General features: G+C 47.6%; 2 protein-coding genes across 9 annotated transcripts in view; one reads left to right on the forward strand and one right to left on the reverse strand.

Annotated features, from left to right (window-relative positions):
• The first annotated feature begins 9,698 nt into the window (after positions 1-9,698).
• On the forward strand, positions 9,699-23,170 carry KIAA1191 (KIAA1191 ortholog). 6 transcript variants are annotated; one of them, XM_065941449.1, is made up of 9 exons: positions 9,699-9,939; positions 10,991-11,101; positions 11,331-11,435; positions 14,331-14,509; positions 17,101-17,227; positions 19,198-19,322; positions 21,247-21,353; positions 21,539-21,681; positions 21,791-23,170. In XM_065941449.1, the coding sequence occupies exons 4-9, from the start codon at positions 14,360-14,362 to the stop codon at positions 21,997-21,999; spliced, it is 861 nt and encodes a 286-aa protein (XP_065797521.1). In that variant the 5' UTR covers positions 9,699-9,939; positions 10,991-11,101; positions 11,331-11,435; positions 14,331-14,359; the 3' UTR covers positions 22,000-23,170. The 6 variants fall into 6 exon arrangements, with proteins under 6 accessions (XP_065797521.1, XP_065797523.1, XP_065797522.1 ...); XM_065941446.1 differs by having other exon boundaries at positions 9,705-9,939; positions 10,905-11,101; positions 11,331-11,416; XM_065941445.1 differs by having other exon boundaries at positions 9,705-9,939; positions 11,331-11,416.
• An 84-nt stretch (positions 23,171-23,254) lies between these two features.
• Positions 23,255-25,981, reverse strand: part of SIMC1 (SUMO interacting motifs containing 1) — a 68,322-nt gene continuing 65,595 nt past the window's right edge. For all 3 annotated transcript variants that reach the window (XM_065941444.1, XM_065941443.1, XM_065941442.1), the window contains one exon: positions 23,255-24,126. In XM_065941444.1, the coding sequence (XP_065797516.1) occupies positions 23,882-24,126 (245 nt within the window). In that variant the 3' untranslated portion in view covers positions 23,255-23,881. The remainder of the gene's footprint in view (positions 24,127-25,981) is intronic.

Raw genomic sequence — 25,981 nt, forward strand, 5'->3', positions numbered from 1 at the left:
TTGAGGAAGCTTCAAACAGACCAAGAGAGAAAGGACTCTTTTGAGGATGAGAGAGTGATGCAAAGGCTTCTTGGAGTAAAGAGATAAACCAGAGTTCCAAGGGGAAGACTTGAGTTAGGTAGGGCTTCCCTGGTGGCTCAGCTGGTAAAGAATCCGCCTGCATGCCTGAGACCTGGGTTCGTACCTGGGTTGGGAAGATCCCCTGGAGAAGGGAAGGGCTACCCACTTCAGTATGCTGGCCTCTAGAATTCCATGGACTATCCACAGGGTCACAAAGAATTGGACACAACTGAGGGACTTTCACTCACTCACTAGTTAGGTAAGCAATGGGAGGGGTGGTAACAGGAGTGGGTAGCTCAGTAGCTTTGGCCCAAGGGAAGGAATGTGGGGAGGTGAGCCTAGACAGGTCACCAGAGTTCATTTCAATGGATCTTCACTGATACGCCAGGGATGTGGGATGTTATTGGCAGAGGGGAGTCACTGAAGTCTTCATAGGAATCAGATAAAGACATTTCTGATTTAAGTATCAACACGACCACAATATTCTGGATAAATTTAAGGTAGGGAGAAATTGTGGGCAGTCACTTTAGGATGAGATGGCAAAACTGAGTGAAGAAAATTATACCTATCCTTACATCACCTGTAATTGCCTAAGATAAGATTCACCTGGAGAGCTTATTAATTATTGCAGATCATCACGATTTTCTTCCGCAAGTGGTCACACCAATAGGGCTGGCATCTGACAAGGAATTGATCATTTTAAAATAGTTCCATGTGATTTTATCTCCAGATGGCTGGGGAAATGCTCCCTGGGAATGTCTGGCTGATGAAATGTGAAATTGCGTGGGATAGTGTCAAAGCAAAAACCGCACCCGACCAAGTGAAACAGGCCAAGTAGATTTTATACCATGCTATCATAGAGAAGGAAAATCAGAACTCAGTCTGAATTCAACTCTACTGAAATAAAGGTGGAGTGAAATATTAGAGGATTTTAGGGGAGAGATCCATGGGATGTGTTGAGCACATTGAGTAATTCCAAAACTTGCAAAGGTTCTTCTCTGTGATTAGGCCACTTCTGTTTACTAGCTGGCTCTCATCAATCCACCAATGAGTGAGTTAGGCTTCTACCTTTTCTCACTTCAGTTCAGTTCAGTTGCTCACTCGTGTCCAACTCTTTGTAACTCCATGGACTGCAGCACACCAGGGTTCTCTGTCCATCACCAACTCCCAGAGCTTACTCAAACTTATGTCTGAGTTGGTGATGCCATCCAACCATCTCATCTTCTGTCATCCCCTTCTCCTCCCACCTTCAATCTTTCCCAGCTTCAGGGTCTTTTCTAGTGAGTCAGTTCTTCACATCAGGTGGCCAAAGGATTGGAGTTTCAGCTTCAGCATCAGTCCTTCCAATAAATGTGCTGGACTGATATCCTTTAGGATTGACTGGTTTGATCTCCTTGCAGTCCAAGGGACTCTCAAGAGTCTTTTCCAACACTGCAGTTCAAAAGCATCAATTCTTTGGCATTCAGCTTTCTTTATAGTCCAACTCTCACATCCATACGTGACTACTGGAAAAACCATAGCTTTGACTAGACGGACCTTTGTTGGCAAAGTAATGTCTCTGCTTTTAACATGCTGTCTAGGTTGATCATTGCTTTCCTTCCAAGGAGCAAGCGTCTTTTAATTTCATGGCTACAGTCATCATCTGCAGTGATTTTGGAGCCCAAATAAATAAAGTCTGTCACCATTTCCATTGTTTCCCCATCTGTTTGCCATGAAGTTGTTGCAGGAAGGGGGACCCCTTCCAGGGCCTGAAACTGGGCTCTTGTCTAACACTTGGAAATGAATTGTCCAAGGAGACATGTGCTGACAAAGCAAGAGATTTTATTTGGAAAGGGCACCCGGGCGGAGAGCAGGAGGGTCAGGGAACCCAGGAGAACAGCTCTGTCACATGGCTTGCAGTCTTGGGTTTCATGGTGATGGGATTAGTTTCTGGGTTGTCTTTAGCCACTCATTCTGACTCAGGGTCCTTCCTGGTGGTACACGCCTTGTTCAGCCAAGATGGATGCCAGAGAGCAGGATTCTGGGAGGTCGTCAGACATGTTTGTCATTTTGACCTTTCCCAAACTCTTCCCTAAAGTTGGGAAGAGTTGGTGGTGGCTTGTTAGTTCCGTGTTCCTTCCCGGGACCTCCTGTCGTAAAACAACTTATGCAGATGGTTACTATGGTGCCTGGCCAGGGTGGATGGTTTCAATCATTGTGCTTCGCCTAACTAAGTGATTGGACCGGATGATCTTAGTTTTCTGAATGTTGAGCTTTAAGCCAACTTTTTCACTCTCCTCTTTCACTTTCATCAAGAGGCTCTCTAGTTCTTCTTCGCTTTCTGCCATAAGGGTGGTGTCATCTACATATCTAAGGTTATTGATGTTTCTCCCTACTATTTTGATTCCAGCTTGTGCTTCATCCAGCCCGGCATTTCGCATGATGTACTCTGCATGTAAGTTGCATAAGCAGGGTGACAATGTACAGCCTTGCCATTCTCCTTTCCCGATTTGGAACCAGTCTGTTGTTCCATGTCCAGTTCTAACTGTTGCTTCCTGACCTGCATACAGACTTCTCAGGAGGCAGGTCAGGTGGTCTGGTATTCCTATCTCTTTCAGAATTTTCCAGATTTTGTTGTGATCCACACAGTCAAAGTCTTTGGCGTAGTCAATAAAGCAGAAATAGATATTTTTCTGGAACTCTGTTGCTTTTTTAGTGATCTAACAGATGTTGGTAATTTGATCTCTGGTTCCTCTGCCTTTTCTAAATCCAGTTTGAACATCTGGAAGTTCATGGTTCAGGTACCTTCTCTCAGAGACTGATAAATGGTAGCCTGGTCTTTCTGGCTGATTGCATTTCAAAGTAGAGAAGGCAATGGCAACCCACTCCAGTACTCTTGCCTGGAAAATCCCATGGACGGGGAGCCTGGTAGGCTGCAGTCCATGGGGTTGCAAAGAGTTGGACACGACTGAGTGACTTCACTTTCACTTTTCAGTTTCATGCATCGGAGAGGGAAATGGCAACCCACTCCAGCATTCTTGCCTGGAGAATCCCAGGGGCGGTGGAGCCTGGTGGGCTACTGTCTATGGGGTTGCACAGAGTCAGACACGACTGAAGCGATTTAGCAGCGGTAGCAGCAGCATTTCAAAGGGATGGTTCATAGTCCTTGAGAAAGATCTTCTGGGGGCTGTAAAACTGGCTAGGGGCTGGGAGATTTACATCTCAGTGGAGCAGAGAAAGAATTCACAATGACACATTTTTAAAGTAAAGGATCTGAGAAAAGGGAGGTCAAGCCATAGAGTCAGGAAATGCAGAAGTTCAGTCAGACTGAGGTGATCGTTAAGTCTATCTTGGTAAGGGTGAGGTCTTGTTGCTGCTGTTACTACTACTGCTGCTGTCTTAGGGCTTCCCTGGCAGCTGAGACAGTAAAATATCTGTCTGCAATGCCAGAGACCCAGGTTTGATCCCTGGGTCGGGAAGATCCCCTGGAGAAGGAAATGGCTACTCACTCCAGTATTCTTGCCTGGAGGATTTCCTGGACAGAGGAGCCTGGTGAGCTACAGTCCATGGGGTCACTGAGAGTTGGACACGACTGAGGACTAACACGCACAACACACTGCTGTCTTAGGGTGGTTTCTACCTGATAGAGAGTGGAAGGAAGAGTCAGTGTCAGGGATGCAACGAAAGAAAAGTCAGCGTGACTTCTGAGCCGCTTTGGGACCTGGAGAGAGCACAGAAGAGCGGGCAGCCCACTCTAGAGGCACAGACAGGGGAGCGTGCAGAGGCGGCGGTGGGATTGGAGCTTCTGGTTGGCAGGCAGAGCGGGGGTGCGGATGGACTGGTCATAACTGAGCGTAACCCTCAGGTCCTATGTTGGAAACAGCGCCCAGCTCCCAGCATGGGTGGTTGATGAGAGAGGCGGCAGCCAGCAGGGCGGCGGTACCGTCTCTGGAGCCTGGTCCTTTCTGGCAGAACACTGCAGAGAAGCTCAGAGTGTGCATTTATCATTGGCACCGTGTGTTAGCTTCACCTAAGATGTGCGTGTGCACACACACACACACGTGCCTGCAGAGACATCTTGTATGTATATTGAAGTATTTCAAAGTAAATTACAGGCATGTAAGCAGCTGAGTTGTATGGAAAACTGATTGCTTCCATTTAGCACAAGTTGTGTTAGAAATTTGTCAGAAAACTTGAATGAGGAAGTTGGGGCTTTTGAAGGCAACCTGGGCAATGATTTCGGAAGATGTGATAATGAAACCATGGGAGCAGAGATGTTCGCAAAGTTACTGAGGATGTGTGTATACTAACACGTCTTACTGTTTTTCAAGGAAATAAGCATGAGGGGGGAAGAACCCAGGTCTAAGAATTTCTAATCCTCTTGAGCAGGAGTGGATGGCCCCAGGGCTACCTGCTCCAGAGAGGTCTTCAGTGCTAAGAACTGTCAAAGGTACTTTGCTCATTGAACACCAGGCCGAGAAGACATCAGTAAAGCATTCTGAGGAAGTCAGATGAAGGATTAAAAAGTGGTTAAAAAAGAAAAAAAAAAAAAAAGGAAAGAAAGAAAAATTTCCAGGAAAGCAATGGTTTTTCCAGTAAGTCTGGCGTTGAAAGAGAGTAAAATGTAGGGAGAGAGCAGGAAAGTCACAGGGTTAAGTTACTTGGGATATATGGTATTAATGTGTTTACATTTTTCATTTACTTTTTCTTAGTGATCAGAAGTGAGTGAACAATCAGAAAACAACAATTCCATGCAAGAGAGACCTTCAGGTCACAGTTCTCCTGAGAAAAACTTCAGGTCAGACAGAAGCAGCTGGTATGGCACGTGGATACCATGGTTCCGTGGTATTTGGGGAACTCTGTGTGGGGATCTCTGAGGTGCCCTGGATTTGGGTGGGAAGGTGGCCCCGTCAGCATTCCACAGGGAAGATCTCTGCTCCCTCGTCTTCACCCTGCTCACCATCAGGCTGGTCTCAACTTGCCTGTCTCCTCTGTGCCTCTCGGTTCCCAGTGTCCTATGCAATGAAGTCCTACCCTTGGAGTAGTATACTTGTCGAGAATATGGTCAAGTATTTTCATTTAACAAATCTTTGTGTATTTTCCCCATGATATGCCATCCTGGTTCTAAAACTTGGCCCATGTTAACACACCTAAGCTACACGGCTCAAAATAGCCTGGGGCTAAAACTCCCCTCCAGGTCTTCCCCACCATTCTATACAGAATAAAGAACTTTATCCCCCAAAGAAAGGAATGGACATTAAGATTGAGTACGTTCAGCTCCCAGCAGATCCCAGTCTCAGGAATTCCTTACCCCAGTTGCTGAAAGCTAACTAATCAAAATAATCATGAGGAAAAACAGACCCTTCAAAACGATGACTCTCCGCACATGTATGCTTTTTATATATACCTGCTCTCTTCCTGACTTAGCACAGCAGCCCACTGATCTGACTGCTGCCCCTTCTTGCCTCGTTAAAAGTGATCTGTTCCTGTAAATTGCCGGTCTGGTTCTTTTTCTGAACCTCACTTTCTCTAACTCCCTTAAGTTACCTTACAAAGACAAGATTCCATCATTTTGCAAAAGGAGAAACTGAGTCTTAGAAGCAGTAAGAACTCGCTCAAGGTGCCCCAGGAAGAGTGGCGGAGCCAGGGCTTGAGCAGAGACGTCTAGTCCCTCACTGTGCTGCAGAGAATAGTAGATGATGCTGAGCTGTGTCTATTGCACACCGATACCTAAATACAGAATTGTTTCCTAAGGTTGTCTGTAAAACAGAGCCATACACACCAACCAAAATGAAATTTTAAACAGACATACCTATATTATTTTGGACTACTAGACTATTTTTAAGCTAAAAAAACTGCAAAGAAAACCCAAGTTTCTGTTGGTAATTTGTTTCACTGAAATTAATACATTGAATGATTCCCTTGGTTTAGAAATGCCGTATTTCATATGTGTGTTAGCCTGAGTGTTTTGGGGCGACTCAGATTACTTTCTTCTAACAACCTTTGAAAGAGCATTGCTTTCCCTTCTGGTATGTGTGCTGCATGGTCAAATTAGTTCTCAGGATTGACTGAAGCACCTTTATTACTTGTCTTTCCAATTTGTTGTTGTTGTTTAGTCGGTGAGTTGTGTCTGATTCTTAGCGACCCCATGGACTGCAGCCCGCCAGGCTCCTCTGTCCATGGGACTTCCCAGGCAAGAATACAGGCAGTGGTTTACCATTCCCTTCTCCAGGGGATCTTCCCCACCCAGGGATCGAACCCATGTTGCCTGCATTGCAGGCAGATTCTTTTCCTGCTGAGAAGCCCCAACTTTGAATTATAAATACTCCCAAACAGATATTTGAAATTTTCCACTACCATCCTAGAAAGTCATTGGAGCAAGATTTTTCCTCTTGCAGCCTGGCTTTGACTGAGCGGGGACCCTCCCGGTGACTGTATTCTGCCCCCAGGGCAGTGAGTTTGGACACAGGCTCTAGAGCAGCGGTCCCAGCCTTTCTGGCACTGGGGACAATTTTTCCTGGAGGGGGGGTGGAGCGGGGCGAGGGGAGGGGATGGTTACAGGGTGATTCGAGCTCATTACCTTTACTGTGCACTTTATTTCTGTTATTATTATATCAGCTCCACCGCAGATCATCAGGCTTTACATCCCAGATGTAGGGGCCCCTGTACTAGAGCGTGGGAAGGGAGGGCTGTGTGTAATGTGTTCTCACTGTGTTTTGAGACACTGCCTACGGGGGAATGGCTTTAATTCCCTTGTCCTTATTTACTATAAAATGCAAAGTCAGACTTTCAGAAGATTAGAAAAGCCAAGGGGTGTTTTGCAGGTTTAAAGGAAATTTTTCTGTTCCCACTTGATTGTGTTTTGTCTTTTATTACATGTAGTTTTACACTGAGTATTTGTTTATTCAGAAAGAACGACCTCATTTGAAAAATTTTACATTATCTTTTGAAACTTAATTAGCTTGAACTGTTTATTTCTCTAGGTAAAAGAGCTTAACTGTCATGCCGTTATGGTAAAAGTTACAGAAACTTCGTCTTGATGCAATGTAAAACAGATGAAACTATCAGGTTCTTCATACTAATTCATTTTATTTGTTTCATAGCCATAGATAAGGGCAGTTAAGATGTTTGGCATTTCAAAATCCCAGACCACAGGTAGCCAACTTTAATCCTGAAACAAGGCAGCAGAAAGTGCGAATCTCAAAGATGAATGAATATTTTTCCTTAAATTGCAAGTAAGATCAAGATTTATTATATTTGATCTGTGGGATTATAAAATGCATGAGTTCTCCTTGACAAAGAAATTAAACATTTCCTCTTTTTTATGATTTAAAGATGTATTTTCTGTGTTTGCTTCAGTAGTACGTATACTAAAAATGTATTTTCTAAAGTATAGTATCACCCCATATGTCTGGAAGTTAGCAATTTCAAGAAATAAACTGTAATTCCCAATAAGGGATCAATTTTTTAAAAGCAAGCTTCAGAAGTCCTTGCACTGGAGTATTAGCTGTGGTATGAAAGATAATTAAAATGAAGAAAGGTGTATTATGAAGGGCTTCCCCAGTGGCACTAGTGGTAGAGAACCTGCCTGCCAGTGCAGGAGTCGTAAGAGACATGGGTTCAGTCCCTGAGTCAGGAAGATCCCCTGGAGGAGGGCGTGGCCGCCCACTCCAGTGTTCTTGCCTGAAGAATCCTGTGGAAAGAGGAGCCTGGTGGGCTGCAGCCTACAGGGCTGCAGAGAGCTGGACGTGACTGAAGGGACTTAGCGCGCACATGTCGCTATGTAACCTCTAGGGGGCGCCTCAGGGGCTCCCAGGAACTCTGGTCCTTTGTGTCTCAGTGCAGGAAGAATTCAGGGAGAGGCAAAGTGATGGATCAGAAGTGATTCATTAGAAGAGGATGCTTGGAAGGGCTGTGGGCAGGCGAGAGGGTGCCAGGCCCGGAAAGGAAAAGTGAGGAGGAGGGAAAGACCGCCTTTTTCCTCTTTCTCAGCTGTCTCATCAGCTCCTCCGCCAGGCTGGGCAGGGAGTCTTCTTGTCCCTACCTGGTCAGCCAGGACTGTCATGGCACTATGGAACAATTATTTCAGGCCTCAGTGCAGTGAGGGCCTTTCACTTGGAAATGTCCTCTTTCCATAAATGACTGTTTTTCATGTATCCAGAGGGCACGTCCTAGGGGTCATTAACTTCCTGAGCTCCCTGGGCGGGATGTGGGCCTCCTGCCACCCTGTTTTATTCTTTATGCTGTTGTTGGATGGTGGTGCTGCTAAGCAAGCCTGCCTGGCTTTGTGGGTAAGCCAGCCTGCCTAATTCAGTGATCGTTAACTTACAGGGGTCTTCCATACTTTCTTTACTTACGGTCCTCTAGTGAGGTTAACAGTTTAATCACCTACTTTGTCCCTTTACTCTGTCCCTTTCAATCAGGAGAAATAATATACCCATAGGAATGAATTCAAGTATCAGAAGGGCACAGAATATCAAAAATTCAATTATTGCTAGCACATCAGAGGCATAAATTAAGAAGACCATAAAGAAAAACATTGATATGTTTGACTACATTAAAATTAAGAGTTAATGCCCTTTGCCAGATACCCTAAAAATAATGAGAGAGATATCACACGGTAGGATAAGTTATTTATGATCTAAAAGATAAGTATCTAAAGTATATATACATCAGTAAGTAAAACATAAACACCGTAAGAGAAAAATAAACCAGACAGTAAATAGGCGTTTCATAGGAGAAAAGGCTGGTGAACACTTAGGATGCTGAACCTTCTTTATTGGTACTGTATGGAAACCACACAGTATTTTTAAAAAGCAGAGACATCACTTTGCCGACAAAGGTCAAAAGAGTCAAAGTTATGGTTTTTCCAGTAGTCATGTATGGATGTGAGAGTTGGACCATAAAGAAGGCTGAGCAAGGAAGAACTGGTCCTTTTGAACTGTGTTACTGGAGAAGACTCTTGAGAATCTCTTGGAATGCAGGATCAAACTAGTCAATCCTAAAGGAAATCGATCCTGAATATTTACTGGAAGGACTGATGCTGAAGCTCCAATACTTTGGCTACCTGATGGGAAGACCTAACTCATTGGAATAGACCCTGATACTGGCAGTGACTGGAGGCAAAAAGAGGGGTTGCAGAGGGTGAGATGATTAGATAACATCACCAGCTCAATGGACATGAATTTGAGCAAATAGCAAAAGACAGGAATTTCACTGGCTGTAGTCTATGCTGTCCCAAAGAGTTGGACACAACTTAGCGACTGAACACCACCACCACCGCCTAGAGGAGGCAGGTGCTGCTTGCTTCCGTTTGGTCCTGCTTACAAGTGTGAACCCTGCTACTAATATGAACCCAGCAGTTCCTGGAAGAGGGTCCCTGCTCACTTCACCTCTTCTTAGTCAAAGTGCCTTCACATCTCTCTGAACCTCATCTTCCCTAGATGAAAAAGGTTTGAGAGTCTCCGTTTACCGTGCTATCTCAATCTGCCCCAGGCCCAAGCATAGAATGCTGGTCAAGGGGCGCTTTTCTTCTGGTAGCTGGCGGGTTCGACACACGAAGCTCTGGCTCAAGACCCTCAGTGCCTGTAAAGTCCTGGGACTTGCCGGATCGTGGACTACAACTCCCAGTATGCTCCGAGCCCCGCCTTCATCCTGCCAGGTCTCGCGTGAAGTGACGCAGCCTCGGGAGAGTTTATCAGGGAGGCTGCCGGCCGCTGGTATCCTGTTCTCCCTCCCGGGTTGGCGTCTGGGACGTTCTGTGTCGCTTCAGGCACAGCGCCGCTCACACCATGGCTTGGATCCGGACTGCACAACACCCTTTCGAGAGACGTGGGTCTTTGGAGCCTCTTTAGTCCCGGAGCTCGGGCCGCAGGCAGCTCCGCGGCGGCGGATGGAAAGGTAACTAGAGGAGCCGGGCCTGGCCCTTCGGTGGCTCGGGCTCCGCTGTTTAGGAGGGGCCTGGCCCCCCATCCCCGGCCAGGCCCGGGCCTGGGGCCTCGTGGTGCCCTCACTCAGGCTGGCTTACTCAGGTTCAGAGCTCGGCCGTCCGCACCGTGCAGCTTTCGCTCCGCCTTCTCGGGGGTCCTCCCACCGCGGCGTTTCTCAGGGATGACGGCCCCGCAGCCCGGGCACCGGGCTTCGCCTCTGTTAGGCCGGCCTAGTTCTGGACCACCCATTCTCGCCTTCAGCTCCCCAGCCTCCCACTTGCCTTGTCCCGGGGAACCTTCATCTTTAGCCAGCCCCTACCCCTAATCTCCGTAATCTTTCTTAGCCTTGCTGGGTGGAAGAGGGGGTTGAGTCAGCGCAGGCCGTTCACGTCCTAGTGGCGTTGTCTTCTCTGGTAAAGGAGAAGTCAGAGCTCTGCGGGGGAGGGGGAAGGGCCGGCCCCGGGAAGCGAAAGGGGAGGTGTCCTTGTCGGAACGCTCTCTGGACTCCGGGGTTGACGAACTTTGGCTTCTGCGATGCTCTTTACTACGAGTTTGCCCTCTGAGCTTCATCAGGATAGAGGGGGGCAGTATAGCAAATTGAAAAGCAAATAACGGCTTCCTCAGAGCTTTGTTTGAACTCCTCGGTAAAATGGGGCTGAAATCTGCCTTACAGATGGGCCGGTTATCTGTGACCTTGGACAAGTCACTTCTCCTTTTTAGTTTCTTTCCTCTAAAGTGGGAGGAAACAATGCCTACTTTGCAGGATTGCTGCAAGGGTTAAACACAGATAAGGGTTGTCTGAGTATCCATACTAGTAACAAGGAATGAATTTTTTGACTTGATCAACAAACCTAGCCCCTTGCTGCGGGTCAGGTTATTTTGACCCTGAGCCCTAACTTAACTGAAAAATGTAATGAGTATAGTATCTCTTTCTAGGTTGTTATGGCAAAAACATGAAATACAGGGCGATGTTTGGCAGACTCTGCAGGGCTGTGCCAACGCTGGTTGTTTGTTGTTCTCAGAACCTCTGGAATGGATGGACTCTTCCTGAGCAGTTTTGCTAATTTGCAGCAGCTGGACAATGCTCCTCACTGATACCTGTCTGTCAGCCTAATCGTCACATCCTATCTCTGGTAAGGGACCTTTTCACTGTGCCGAGTGTCTGTCCTGTCGTGGGTGTTAAGATCATTGGCGGGCATGCTGAGTCCTCTGACGTTTTCCTTGTCTCCTCTCTGGCATGTTGGTCACTCGTTGGCTCTTTCACGTGGTGAAGCCATGAAACTCTGTGCCCGTTGAAAGAAGAGCGTTGGAGCTAGTCTTTGGTGTTCGCTGTGAGAAAATACCATTTGTTATTTTTATTAGGTGGCGGGGACTCGGCTCAAAATCTGTGTAGGAAAAACACCTGGATCCCAGTCTCTCAATGGCTTCAAGACAACCAGAAGTGCCTGGTAAACTTAGTTCTTTTTGGTAAAGTTATTTTTTACCCTTTAAGGTTTTAAACTAGACAGAAACCACTTTTTCTGAACCATATGTTAATAGTTACTCTCTGCTATTTAGACTTAATATTTAAATGATGCCAATCTATTATCTTATTAATATAATCCTATTAAATAATTAATATTATCTTATTATCACATTAAATCTTACCTTATTATCTTATTAACCCACCCAGGGTGTGAACCCAAAATCTAACTTGAAAGAGCACCCTTATTGCACTTAAGGGTATGACAAATTTGTCACTTTCCTATGTATCAAATCAAAATTCAGAGTAGTTCTTGTACCAAAATGACTAAACTCACCGCTTTTTTTTTGTGAGGAGGAGGTAGGAAGTTGGGAGGAATGAAAGTCAAAGCAAAAAAGACTGACTTCAAGGCAGCTTGAACTTAGTTATGAGAATACTGCAACATTTAGTGAGTCCTGGATTCTTTACAGGGTGATAATTTCTGGGTTAGTGAAGTCATTGATCCTTCCTTGGACTGTTTTAGTGGGAAGGGTTAGTGATTTTTAAAATATGAATCACTCAACTTTTAAAAAAAATTTAAAAATTTGTTTCTCATCATTCTGGCTGCACGGGGTCTTTGTGGTGCGCGGGCTTCTTTCTCCCGTTGCAGCCCCTGCAGGCCTGCCTTGTGCCATGCACACGCTCCAGAGCACGCTGGCTCCGCAGTTGTGGCCCAGGCTCTCTAGTTAACGGTGCGCAGGCTTAGTTGCCCCGTCACGTGTGGGACCTTAGTTCCTGGCTGGGGATTGAACCCGTGTCCACCGCACTGGACGGTGGGTTCTTCACCACTGAACCACCCGGGAAATCCCTGAGTCAATTTTTGATTCTCAGTGTAGGTGATAGTGCCTCTCAGGGTTACTGTGAAGATGAAACATAAAATTAATGAGAGTCAAAAGTTAATAACTGAGTAGTCACTTACTGCCCAGAAACATTTTTGTTTTCTATTTATGGGAATATGTGTGAAAGTAGCTCAGTCGTGTCCGACTCTGCAACAGTGCATGGAATTCTCCAGGCCAGAATACTGGGGCAGGTAGCCGTTCCCTATTCCAGAGGATATTCCCAACACAGGGATCCAACCCAGGTCTCCCGCATTGCAGGCGGATTCTTTTCCAGCTGAACCGCTAGGGAATATATTTCCTCATAAATACTACCTGACTTTATTATTTTTAGGAAGTCTATTGGGATGTCTTTAAGATGTTTGTGAAATTGCTCCCAAATTAAGTGGAGGGATAGGAGTCTCCCCTCTGTCTTTCGATACAGATCCATCTTGAGTCTCAGACTTCCATCAGCTTGTGCTTCCGTTTGTCTTTCATTGTGGTTGTGATGACTGTAAACTCCCTGTGGGCATCTGGGCCCTAGGGTTGCATGCACCAGGTTACTGCTTGTAGGGTGGGAAGCATGGAGGGTGTGAGTGCTGGCTGATTTCACCTCACACTTGCTAGTGGGGTGTTGTTTAGTTTAAGATCTGTGCCTCAGTTTCCCAAGCTGGAAAAGGGGAAGAATATCTGCTTAACGAGGATTAGAAAAGATGAGGGGTGTAAGTGCTTGACAAGGAAGGGTACTTGGTAATTGTTATTTGCTTGTGTGTTTGTTTTGATTGAGATAATCCACATACCATACAATTCAGCCATTTTAAAATGAACAGGTCAGTAGCGATTTTTAGTGTAGTGACAACGTTGTGCAACCATCACTACTGTCTAATTCCAGGATATCTTCCTCCCAAAAGGAAGCCTTGTCCCTTCAGTAGTCATGCCTTAATCCCTGCTGTGGCTCCTCCCTCCACCCAGCTGCAGGCAACTACTTTCTTTCTGCGGATTTGTTGGTAATTGTTGTAAATCATAATAATAAGGGTAACTGCTGGTCCCGCTCTGTTTACGTAGAATGTCTTTGCTGGTTTGGGACTTAACTGCCACACTGGTTGACGTCTTGGAGAGAGTGATTGTGTAATTATAGCAAAAGGAGAATGTCAGCTTGAGGGCAGGCTCAGGCATTAGTCCTGGTTGAAAGGATCCGCAAGCAGTGAGCTTTGCTCCCTAGCCTGGCAGAGCTGAGCTCCTGAGGTGGGCAGTCACGGTGGGGCGTCCCAGTGGACAGGAATAGCAGGGGCAGCGGGCAGTGCTTTGTGAGAACGGTTGTCAGTAGTTTCTGGATGGAAATTGTCTCTGCTCTTTTGAGTCATAAAGAATATTTGAAACTGTTTTGGATGCTGCTGGACGTCCAGTGAGTCCAGCATGTCATATTGCTCTTGTTTTCTGAGGTGAGGTAGGAAAGACAGGATTTGCCACCTCTAAGCCTTCATTTACTCATCCATAATATAACATGGGAACAAAACTTCATGATTTTGGGGGGGCAGGGGCGGGCCATGAGGCTTGTGGAATCTTAGTTTCCTGACTCTGAATTGAACCCGGGGCCTCAGCAGTGAAAGCGCTGAGTCCTAACCACTGGACTGCCAGGGGATTCCTCAGATTTCATATCCTCAGTTTCACCTGAGTTGAGGTGCTTGGGATTACCACGGGGCAGCTGCTGTGGCCTCTGAAATCAGGTGGGTTTGGGTTTTGATTCCTTAGTGCACTTTGAAGTTATGTGACCTGGCTGAGGTAAATTGAGTTGTTTGTTTCCTAGTCCATAAAGATGGGTTAGGGCTGATGTGTGGGTGAAGTGGAGAATCCACAGCGGCAGGCCGAGAGGAAGGGCTTTGTCTGGTGTCCTTCCCTTGCCCGGGTTATCTCTTCCAGAACCAGCTGCTATTGCTTTGTCCCAGAAGAGGTGTTTCAGAGCCTTCCTGCCTACAGATGAGTTAATTTAAAGCTACCAGTATGTTCAGCTGCTGAACCCATCCTGATTGGTGTCTCTGTTCTTAGCTCTTGAGCCTAGTGGGCCTCTAGGCAAGATGTCCCTGCCCATCGGGATGTACCGCCGGGCATTCAGCTATGATGATGCCCTCGAGGACCCTACGCCCATGACTCCTCCTCCATCGGACATGGGCAGCATCCCCTGGAAGCCAGTGATTCCAGAGCGCAAGTATCAGCACCTCGCCAAGGTATCTGACCCTGCTGAGTGCCCTGGCAGGCCAACCCCTTCCTTCTTTCTCTGCCCCTGGAGCTGTCGGTGGCTCCCGGCACCCAGCGAAAGGGGCAGCCGCTCCTCTCTGTACACGGTAATGTTCTCTGTGGGGTTGGTGAGCCTCTTTTCCTGTATCATTGAAAACTAGAACGGCCGAGTCTTCTCCCATTACCCGCCCTGCCATCGCCACAGTATTAAGTCCAAGCTCCTTAGTCTTAGTCTGGCTTTGCATGATCCCGATCCTCTGAACACCACGCCCCCCACACGCGTGATCCAACCTTGCCACTTATCTAAGATTTCTTGTACTTAATAGGGTATTTGATGCCCCTAAGTCTTTGCTTGTCACTGCTCCGATTGCCTGGAGCAGTCCCAGTCCCCACCTGTCCTGTTCCATCCGCCTGACAGGCAGCATCTTTTAAGTCGTAGCTCAGTCCCTTCTGTGATCTTCCTCTGTCCTCCCAGTTAAACCATCACCCCTCCTTTTCAGGTCCCCAGTGTACTTTGGATCCCCGTCACCATCCCTACTGTGTCACTGTCACCCTCTGTTAGCATCCAGGGGGCAGGGCCGTGTCTGATTTGTACTCTAGTGGAGAATGTGGCAAAAAGCTGCTGATTGAGTGATTAAAAATCTGCTCTTTCCTGAGCACTCGCTGCACTCCTCCTGCTGTCCTCCTGTCTCTGGTGCCCTCCCCGGGGAGCTGCCGCCCCGTCGGCCCTCTGCCGCAGGCACACGCCCTTCCGAGCTGATCTGCACTCAGAGCCCTTTGTGCAGCTGGGCTCATGGTTCTTATATGCTGGCTGCAGGCGTGTTACTGGAGCCTCTGCTTCCTGACTCTCACCTCTAACTTCCCAACAACCAAGATGCCAGAAAGGCGGCCCCACTGCCTGAATTAGCTAGGCCTGCCCGGTTCAGGTGAATCCTCACCCGCACCTACAGTCACCCTGCACCGAGGAGTCTGTGACCGCTCGGGTCCTGAGGGCAGGTAAAGCCCCTGCGGAAGCAGCCCCGGGGGTGAGCCCCTAATGGCCTGTGCCCCCGCCGGGAGCCTGGCCTCACCCCCGAGCCAACGTCTCAGTAAACACTGAGAGATGAAAGTTGCCACGGCGCTGCTGTGGGGGTTAGAGAAGAGACAGCGGGGAGGCTCGTCCCGTCTTTGCTGTGGAGCCGATGCTGTGACTGCGGCTCCCAGCCCCCCTCTCTCGGTAGAGCTGGATCTGAGTCTTCCTCTCTTTGAGGGTGCCCCGCCCGCCCCTCAGGCTCTCAGGATGGGGTGCCTCTTGCTGTCAAAGGAGCCCCCTGCAGCTCCAGGGCACATTGCCTACATTAGTCATCCACCAGAATCTGACCCAGTCAGTTGTTGAGGTGGAGACGCTCTGTGTAAAACATGCTGGCAGAACCAGGAGAAAAGGGCCCTGGCAGCCTGCCTGTGACGCCAAAGTAGCAGACTCACGGGACTGGAGCAGAAAATCAGGGCGGCTCCTGATGGAGCTTGGGGCTTGGAAGGTGGCCCACCACCCTCTTCATCTGTGAAGGCTCCTACTTGCTTCACGAGGCAAAGAATGTGCGTCCAGTCTTCGACTGCACCCCAGCTGGGACAGCTGACATTTGGAACAGCCGCTGTCCACTGGGAACCCAGCCCGACTGCATGCATGCTTCCACTGGTCCTAACTCTCCACACCCTAGGCATCCTCGTCCCCACCCTCAGCTGTCCTCCAAGTGAGGAAGCAGAGGTTTAGGTTTTTCTTGAGTTGTTAGATCGTAGCTGAGAAGTTTAAATCCTGTTTTGTAACAGGGATACAACATTTCAGTGCTTCCTTCTACTCCCCTCCTTTCTGACCATCTTTCTTCTCAGTTCCTTTGGAGAAGCAGAGAACAAAGAGGAAACTCACTTCTCTGCTTCCAGTCAGCCCTGACTACCGGGTCCAGTGCTGAGATGAAGGAGGGCAGCGTGCTCCAGCTCTCACATTAAAGATGACGGGCTGTGTAGACTTTCCAGTTTGTTTTAACCGACCAATATTGGGCCTTGAGAGCCGTGGCCCAGAAAGGGTGGGCTCAGGCACCTGCAGCATCGGCATCCCTTGGGGATTTGTTGGAAATAAAATTCTTGAGCCACAACCCAGACCTACTGAATCCCCTCCGGGTGGGGCCCAACAGTCTGTTTAACAAGCCCTCCAGTGGATTCTGGTCCTTGGCAAAGTTTCAGAACTACTTAGTAAATGCAGTGATTAATTAAGCCAAAGCAGGCATGGTGCTTGGAACACAGTCAACAGGTGTTAGTAACAGGTGTTTCTTCTGCATCCTTAGGGCCATGGTAATACAGTGTATTGGACACAGTCTGGGACGACAGTAAAGCCCAGAGCTGCAAATTCTGGCCGTCCCGCATCTATAAATATATAAATACAGGCTCTTTGCATCATGTCACATGTGTTGTCGCTGTGCATCCTATGTATCTAACCGGGTGGGGACGATAGCCCCTTTCCCGTATGTCCTCATGGATCTGACCGCCCAGAAGGAGGGGCTGAGGCTGACCGCCGTGTGCGGCTCACGCGCCCCCTTCCCCTCTTGAGCAGGTGGAGGAGGGAGAGCCCGGCGTCTCCCCGCGGGCCCAGGCCCCGCCGGCGGCCAGCGACAGTGAGAAGGCCCCTGTGGTGAAGGCCAAAGCTACCCACGTCATCATGAGCTCTTTGATCACAAGTAAGCCTCTGCGCCCTGGGAAGAGAGTCAAGGGGGGCGGGGGAGAGCGGAGTTCCTGCAGCCGCCTGCCGCAGCCTGTCCTCACCAGCCCCGCCGGGTCCGCCTGGCTGCTCAGGCGGTACCAGTGCTGAAGCTCCCTTTAGGCGGGAGGTTTACCCAGAGCTCAGCGTCGCGCCTCCTTCAGGGGCATCTCCCACTGCTCTTCGCTGCAGCCTTGTTTCCCCTGTGCGTCAGCATGGCCTCGGGCAAGTTGTCTCAACTGTGGCGGCCCTTCCCCCTCCACAAGGCGGGGGTCTGGCCTGCTGTAGGCGGCAGGATTAGACAGCACAGTCCTTGGTGGCCAGGGGCGGCTGCTGCTGCTGCTGTCTCAGGCTCGGCTAGAGAAGGAGACCCACCTGCCCTGCACGTAACTTTTTTATATTAAATGGCTCAGAGTTGTTCCTTTTTCCTGGACCTTGAGGCCCCAGTCTTTAGTCTTAAGAATATGTGATTTATGGTCCTGATAAGACTAGAAACAAGATAGCCTGAATTAAAAAAATCCTAACAAGTTATCTAAACTCAGTGGTTGTGGAGGGTCCTTCTAGTTGCTGTGGGAAGTATACAGAGTTCTGCCTGTCAGCAGCAGCCTCTGCCAGGGCAGGGCACCTTGGAAGTCAGAAGCCCTTGTTTGTGTGCTCTGGGAGGGCGTCAGTTAGCCTTGGGCAATTCCTGAAGAAGTCACTCAGGAGCCAAAAGTGCAGACTCTTAGCTGGACTTGTTTCTTACTCACACGGAAGTGCACGGTTTGGATCAGCAGCTGCTGCTTGTAGTTTGCAACCCTGAGGGTGTGTCCTGGCAGCGTTAGAAGCTTCGTCATTGCTCTTCTGTGCGGTAGAGCTTCTCTATTGAAAACACAGCTTTCCAACAGCATCAGACATCATCATATATATTATCATAGCTCAGATACTTATACTTGGCTTAGTTATGTCCACCTGTAAGCATATTTTTATATAATTGCAGGTATAATAAACCATTATTTTTTTTCCAGTTAATACTGCCATGGACTTTTGATGTTGCTATAGTCTTAAATTTTTTTTAAAAACAAGCTGCATTTAAATTAGTGTATTGTATTCATTAAGAAGTCCTTTCCTGCTTTTAAAATTTTCAGGTGACTGCCTGGCAAGACTGGAAAACATCTTTATACGTTAGTGTGTGTGTATGTTTTCCCTTGCTTCTATTTCTGATGGAAATAAACTAGTCCCTTCGAAGGGGAAGAACTAAGTCATAAAGGACCTGTGGCATCTGGACTTTTGGTCCACAGCTGCCACATTCTCATTCATGAGGGGTGTATTATGTAGATTGTACAGATTAAGCAAAAATTCCACTGTCGTCCAAGGTATCGCTGACATTGATGATGGGGTCATCAGATGCTGTGCCCGGCACTGTGGTGGGCAGTTGCACACACAGACGTGGGAAACACTGCATCAGTAGACCTTGGTTAGTTCAAGGCACATTCTCTCTGGTTTGGATCTAATTGCTACCCTGGTGCCATCTGGCCTAAATGTGGCCTGGTTTCTCTCTGGGCAAAAGTCTTAGGGAGGGTGGTGAGTCTGTCCGAGAAAGCTTTGTATTGGAGAGCTTGCCCTGTTTCTGCATGTCAGCTGCCTTTTCCCTGTTGCATTTCTAAATATTAATACACAGGAAATGTCCTGCAGTACAGATGAGAGGACGGTAAGGAGTGTTTCTTGGAGGTTGTCCAGCTGTCTCTTTAGGAGTAACCTGCTCTTTAGCTGGTGTCAGGGAGGCTTCCTTCTGCTCAGAGAGGCTTTGTGGGAGATTCAGAGTTGCTGCTACGACGCCTGTCTGGGGGGATCCCCTCTCAGACGGCCAGTGTGAGCTCTTGCACTGGGGAGAACAGTGGATACCTGCTGATCTCCCCCAGGTCACGATGGGAGAGGGGGTGGCCGTGACTATATCTCCTCTGTCCCCAGAACAGACCCAGGAGAGCATTCAGCGTTTTGAGCAACAGGCAGGGCTGCGAGATGCTGGCTACACCCCTCACAAGGGCCTCACCACTGAGGAAACCAAGTACCTTCGAGTGGCAGAAGCACTCCACGTAAGCTTGTTTCCTAGGACGGAACACACACCAAACCCTCATCATTTATGACTGAGCCTGGCTGAGGTTCACAAGTTACCAGCTCAGCTAGTTGGGGGTTGAGGAGAGTGGTGGGGAGAGACTTGATTGAGGAATTTAGAGCTGGTGTAGTCCCCCTGAAAAATGGTCGCACTTTAGCTGAAAGGTCCAGGGCTCTTAACCTCATCGTTTCTGCTTATCTGTCTATAAAGCTTGGGTTGGAGGGTCAGATGAGATTCTGGGCTCATCCATGTGAACACATGATGAACAGAGCCAATGTGGGTCACTCTGGGTATTAGTGAGCGACTGAGGGTGAGAAAGAGTTGGGTAGCCTCAGCAGAGGTAACACTGGCTGGGGAGGAGTCTCAGGTTCCAATTTAATTTTTAAAAATTAAATTAAAAATTAAAAAAGTATAGAATTGGGATGTTTTTGCTCTTTCATTTTTAAAACTGTAACGAATGAATTGTCAGTAAGGCTTTTGTTGTTTAGTCACTAAGTCATGTCTGACTCTTTATGACCCCATGGACTATAGCCCACCAGGCTCCTCTGTCCATGGGATTTCCCAGGAGAATTTCCCAGTATTTCCCAAGAATACTGTTGAGTGGGTTGTCATTTTCTTCTCCAGAGCCAGGGATTGAACCCACATCTCCTGCATTGGCGGGCAGATTCTTTATCACTGGGAAGCCCCTTCAGTAAGGTTAATAATGACCAAATAATTGTATAAATAAAATGATTTTCTTTCAGGGACTATCACTTTATAATTAATGCTGCTTTTAAGATTTATCAAGCACTCATATTCACTTCATCTTCTTAATCCTCTGACATAGACACTATTACCCGTGTTTTGTAAATGAAGAAACAGGGGTCTGGGGTTATGTATTTAAACATCCACAGTATCTGAACTCAAATCTCTGGATACCTTATTCCCTGTGGATCCTTTCTCCTATTCCAAGATCTGAGAATCTGGCTCCTGCAGGGGCTTACTTGGGGGCATGATACACAACATATAGAAGGAGGAATGATGTAGAGTTAGTGGCCTATGGCAGAGATGGAACGTTGTAGACGATGGTTGCATTTTTGTAATGAGCATCTGGATGATCTTTGCACACTGCATTTAAAACCGTGCTGTCCGGGAGTCAGGGTTGGCTTGGTGTCCAGCTGAAGCTCTGACAAGACAGATGCTTCTGGAGAGGAGCGCTGTCAGCCTCTAACACTGAGGACTCTGCAGGGTTGTGTCAGTCTGAATTCAGGTGCACATCATGGAACTGAATCTGGCACATCTGCATCTTGGCCACAGGAGTAGAACATGAGGGTGGCTGAGATGCCAGCTCACACAGCCTCATGTGCTGAGGATGGAGAGGATTCACATGTGGGCACTTGAAGTGTAGGCTGGGCGTTGGCGTACTGGCCACGGGGCGTGGAGACGTGTGGAAGCCTTGCCCCAGGGGCTTGTCTCCCCCGGGAAACCGCTGATCTGTTGTTAGGCGCCTGTTTACTGCAGCCAGAGCACTGGGGTGACTGGGTGCGGGAGGGCGAGGTTGCACAGGGAGCGTTGAGCTGGAGAGTGGCGTGCTGAGGCTGAGCGTAGGAGAGCAGGGAGGGGAGCTGAGGGGGGCCCGCTGCGGGGCTGCTGGCTCCTCCACTTACTGGCTGTAAATGTGCGGAAGTCAGAAGTTAGTACAGAGATGCTTGAGATGTATTTGATGAAAACACGTTTTTAAAAGATGGACTTTTATCTAGCATGGCAGAGCCTGAAGGATATCTGTCCTGTCATCCGGATGATTGCACCTGTTAACGTTTCCTTTTCCTGAAGTTAGTGTGAAGCAGGTTGTTTACACCCTAACTTAGCTGTTTTGTATTTGCTCTGATTTTTACAAAGCCTCTCTCCTTAACCCATGTGAGCAGAAACTAAAGCTACAGAGTGGAGAGACAGCAAGAGAGGAGAGGCAGCCAGCCTCCACGCAGTCCACCCCGAGCAGCAGTCCCCAGGCCTCTCCTAAGCAGAAGACCAGGTGAGCCCTTCCCCGGACCCCAGCAGCCGGGGCTAAGAAGGGCTAGTGTCCCCTCCACACGGGGAGCTCAGTCCGTGGTGTCCGAGTCAGGAGGGGGAGCTGGTGGTCCCTGGCCTCAGCAGGGAACACTTCTAGAGTTGTAGCAAAAGGATGCGTTACCTGGTGTCTTATCCTTTCTCTTCCAGAGGCTGGTTCACTTCTGGTTCTTCCACAGCCTTACCTGGCCCCAGTCTTAGCACCATGGATTCTGGAAGCGGGGATAAAGACAGAAGCTCGACCGATAAATGGAGCCTCTTTGGACCAAGATCTCTCCAGAAGTCTGAGTCAGGTAAGGTACCCTCTTCACTGAAGAAGGCGGCGTGGCGGGCGTTTGACCACGTATGCTGGTAGCTGCTGGCAGATCTTGAGATCGTCTGCTCTGTGGTTTGCTTCTGCAGGGGGCTTTGCCATCCAAGCCTACCGAGGAGCTCAGAAGCCTTCTCCAATGGAAGTGATGCGTGCACAAGCTGCCCGAAGAGCGGAGGAGCCAGCAGCGTCCAAGCCGCCCAAGATGGACATCCCAGCGACGGAAGGGACGAGACAGCTGCCGCGGGCCCACAGCCTCAAGCCCCGCGACATGAATGTTCTCACACCCACTGGCTTCTAGAGCTTTCTGTCCCGGGGACGCTGCATTGAGGGTGTTGAGCCCAGCTCCCTTTACCGTGGCTCTGACATAGGAAAAGTTTTGTCTTTGTGAAAATCAAACTGAGGCTAGGTGGAGACATAATTGGTTTTTGTGAAACATTAGTGCAAAGCTTGTCCTTGTGTGGAAAAGCCATTTTTGTATTGCTCTAGCTTTAGACTAAACTTGAGCAGTGATGTATGGGGACCTCCCTAGAACTTGGGCCACCGCTTACTAGGTGACTGTCTGCGGTGTTCCAAAACCAAGGCTTCAGGATTCCTTCAGCATTGTCCAGGTGTGCATGGACAGACCACGGCGTAGGGACGTCCGCGGACTAGTGCAGGCGGCTTCGGCCCTCGCAGCCGTGCTGGCGCTGGGTGCTCCGGTCTGCTGTTAGGGAACCCTAGACCCGCTGGAGATGTGGGTGCAGCTAGGAGCCAGCCCGGCAGGGACCCCGTTTGTGCTGGCAGCAGCCTCCTCGCGTTCTGGGGTACCTCACGGGCCCCTGAGTCCCGCAGCCAACCCTTCCTCTGGGACCTCTGGGGCCCGTGCTGCGGGAGGGGTGCTTCTCTTCTGCGTGTCACAGAACAAACACTAGTCTTAACATATCCTTTGTTGCACTTTACAGTGAGATTAATTTAACTTCCATTTGGTTGAAAACTTCCTAAGGAGAAAATTCAGTCTACTGGCTTGCTATAGATAAATGGATGTTAAAGGTGGCAACTGCGGTTTGGATATAGTCTTGAGGTTCATGTGAAACTAGTGTCACTCTATTTTGATTTTCTTGTTCAGGCTAGGGCTTGAAAAATTTTTTTCCTGGGAGGTAGAAGAATTAAAAAATTTCTATATGCAATCATTTTCCCCTCAAATGAGCCTCATACCTTTGTAAACATGTACCTCACTGAGGAAAGGAACTGGGGAAGCCACTTTTTCACTTCTCTTCACTGTGTACATGTACAATCACTGTCTTGAACGCTGTCTCCCATCCTGCTGTCTTTTGCTTTGGATGTTATTGTGTCTACTCAAGGAGCCGAGCTGACCTTCCCCCAGAGGCACCCTGGAGTCTCAAATGATCAGAATTAATTTATTTGTGTCTTCTGTTATGCTTGTATCTCTTACTTGTTTTGACAATAAAAATCCTTACTACTTTCTCAAATGTAGACAGAAGTTTTTTTTCATTAAGTTATTCTATTCTGCCTACTCAGTCATGAAACCTAAGCATGATAAACTTTATATTTTGAAAGATATTTTGAAACACCATTGCCTTTTTATTGTATCCTTTTAACGTCAATTTTTTTGCAGCACACCCTACTTTTGTTTCTATCCCCCTTCATTACATTAGGTCTTAATAGACTGGCCACAAATTCATAGGCAATATCACAGGTCCAATATGGGATATCTGTTTTCCATTAGGGAGACAAACATCTTTCTCTTTCGAAACAGGTTCTCAGTACCTTGAATGACGTAACATTGATGTCTAGAATTTGTTCAGCACATGGATTCTTTTTTTCACATCCTGAATGGAAATGTTAAACATATAGTGCATACAGTACTACCTGTTTCAAAAAAGGTATACATAAATAATTTATTAAAAAATATATACACCGTATGTATTTAAGTCATATCTGAGAAGAGGCGAGGACAGGGTTGTTAAAAGATGTTTACTAGAGTTAGAAAGTTCTCATAGCCTACAGATAAATAAGGGAGGTTTGGTCCTGTTAGATTTTAAACTACTTTCTATGCTTCTGGGACCTCCAAGCAGCTGGAGGTGGAGTTCAGGAGGTATTCTTGGTGTTGAGCGCCTTGGGCGGCCTTGGCTGCTCCAGGCCTACGGGGCGGCCTCCGAGTCGGGGTTCAGGTCCCGGGCCTACGGGGCGGCCTCCGAGTCGGGGTTCAGGTCCGCAGCAAAGAAGAGCAGGAGCTTGAGGAGGTGCACCTTGTCCTGCAGCTGCGGGACGAGCGGCTCTCCCAGCATGTGGACCAGGCGGCTGCGGAAGGCCTCGATCTGCTTCTCCACGTCCACTACCGAGATGTCGTCCCCCTGCTGGGGCTTGGGCTTGATTCTTTTGATTATTAAGTCTTTCCGGTCGATCACTGAGCTCCGCAAGTGCTCTGCAAGAGGGAAAAGTCAATGGCACTGTTCCAAACGACTTTCTATTCGTCTATGACTGGGGAAGGTGGGATTTTGGTAGGCAGGGTCTAGGCAAAGATTTGTTGATGAGTGACTAGGCTACAAGTCAAAGGCCCATTTCTGAAAGGTCCTTTGTTCTGGTTCTCTCTGGACCTCAGGTTTTAGTATTTAAAAAAAAAACAAGCCTCGCTTTTGTTCTTTTTCCTTTGTTGATTTAGACAACGAATCTATATTAAATAATGAAACTGCTTCAAATGGATATAATCAGAAAACTATTCTTGGAAAAGAATTGCAAAGAAATATTAAAATTTATATGGTAAGTTTGTTGTGATTTTGGTTTATTGTAATTCTATTTAAAAGAATCCATTTTGTATGTATTGCAGGATAGACCAAATGGATAAATATACTCGTGTTGTTGAGAATAAAGTAAGGGTTCTCACTGTGGGAGAAAAGACTGAGTTAAGGAACAGGAAGAGGAAGAATTCTATGAAAGTGAAAACAGGTATCAGTATGAACTTGTATTTTTTTTAATTACATAATTTACTAGCTCTTGTCAGAAAGGGCCTAGAAGCAATAATAACAGGGCTGTCCCAGTAGCAATCAGCGTACTTAGCACCTAGATCTTGGTTTCTAAATACTATTTCCCACTCCCCACTAAACGATACCAGAGCTCTTGGCAAAAAGGCTGATTTTAGGATCATGGCAAGGAAGTTACAAGGTGAACCTGGAACTCTCTTTATAAGAAAGTAAGGGAATGCTTAGAAACTAATGGGGACATGTAAGAGAGGTCTTGGCCACATTTTGAACAATATGATGGTAAATAATGGCCCCCAAAATGGGACTATAACACACTGAATTTTAAAGTGTCCCAAATCCATAGTAAATAAGAATGAGTGCAGGGAGAAGGGAAAGATCATTTTTACCAGAAGGCCAGTTAAATGTAGAAGGAATACATGACTAGAAAGGGACCATTTTTCAATCTACTAAATCAGTTCAGTAGTTCAGCAAATGAAAGGCTGAACAGGATACTGAGTCTCAAAAGTTTTACCCTCTGGGAAGAGAACAATAGAGAAATCTCATAGACACGCCTTGACCAAATGGTCCAACTTAACATCAATGATATGTTACTGCCTTTTGAAGGGGTGGACACCCTCATCTCTTCTGTGTTCTTGCTGATCATGCGAGAATAACTAGGCAACCCCAATTGTGCAGTGTTCTATGAAATAACTGACCTGGACTCTTCAAAAATGTCCCATCACGAGAGACAAGTAAAGGCTGGCAGCTGCGTTACATGACAGGAGGCCGAAGCGCATAACAGCCAAGTACAATGTGTGATGTTTGCCTGAATCCCGACCCAAAGCAAAACTAAACACCCGTCAAGGATATTACTGGCACATATTAGATAACATTCTATCAAGGATAAAATCAGTGGCATAATGAATAATGGTATGTAGGAGAATATTCTTAAGCTGAAGTATTTAAGCATGAAGGATTATGATAGCGCAACTTACTCTTAACTGGTTCAGCAAAAAAAGTATGTGGATGGATCAACAGATAAGCCAAATATGGCAAAACGTTAACAGCTTCTGAATCAAGGCAAAGGTTATGTGAGTGTACATCGTACTGCTCTGTAAACCTTTTTGTAGGTCCAAAACTAAAATGCTGGGAAAGTAAAAACTCCTAACAGTGTGCATTATGAAGCCATGGCTCAGTCCCAGCAGGGCTCTGGCAGTGTGTGGGGCTGAGGCACACAGGGTCACGTGAGGCAAAGGCAGCGGGAGGGCCCTGCGGGCCTTCTGAGTTCCAGCTGCACCAGAGACCGCAGCGTCATTTTCT

Source organism: Muntiacus reevesi, chromosome 7 (assembly GCF_963930625.1).
Source record: "Muntiacus reevesi chromosome 7, mMunRee1.1, whole genome shotgun sequence".
Lineage (NCBI taxonomy): Eukaryota > Metazoa > Chordata > Mammalia > Artiodactyla > Cervidae > Muntiacus > Muntiacus reevesi.

What these genes read in the sequence shown, in the direction of transcription:
- KIAA1191 (XM_065941446.1), top strand. Translation starts at nt 11,389, where the DNA reads ATGGCTTCAAGACAACCAGAAGTGCCTG. An exon ending in AAGACAACCAGAAGTGCCTG is followed by an intron (nt 11,417 to 14,330) that starts GTAAACTTAGTT and finishes CTCTGTTCTTAG; the next exon opens with CTCTTGAGCCTAGTGGGCCT. An exon ending in TCTCCTAAGCAGAAGACCAG is followed by an intron (nt 21,354 to 21,538) that starts GTGAGCCCTTCC and finishes TTTCTCTTCCAG; the next exon opens with AGGCTGGTTCACTTCTGGTT.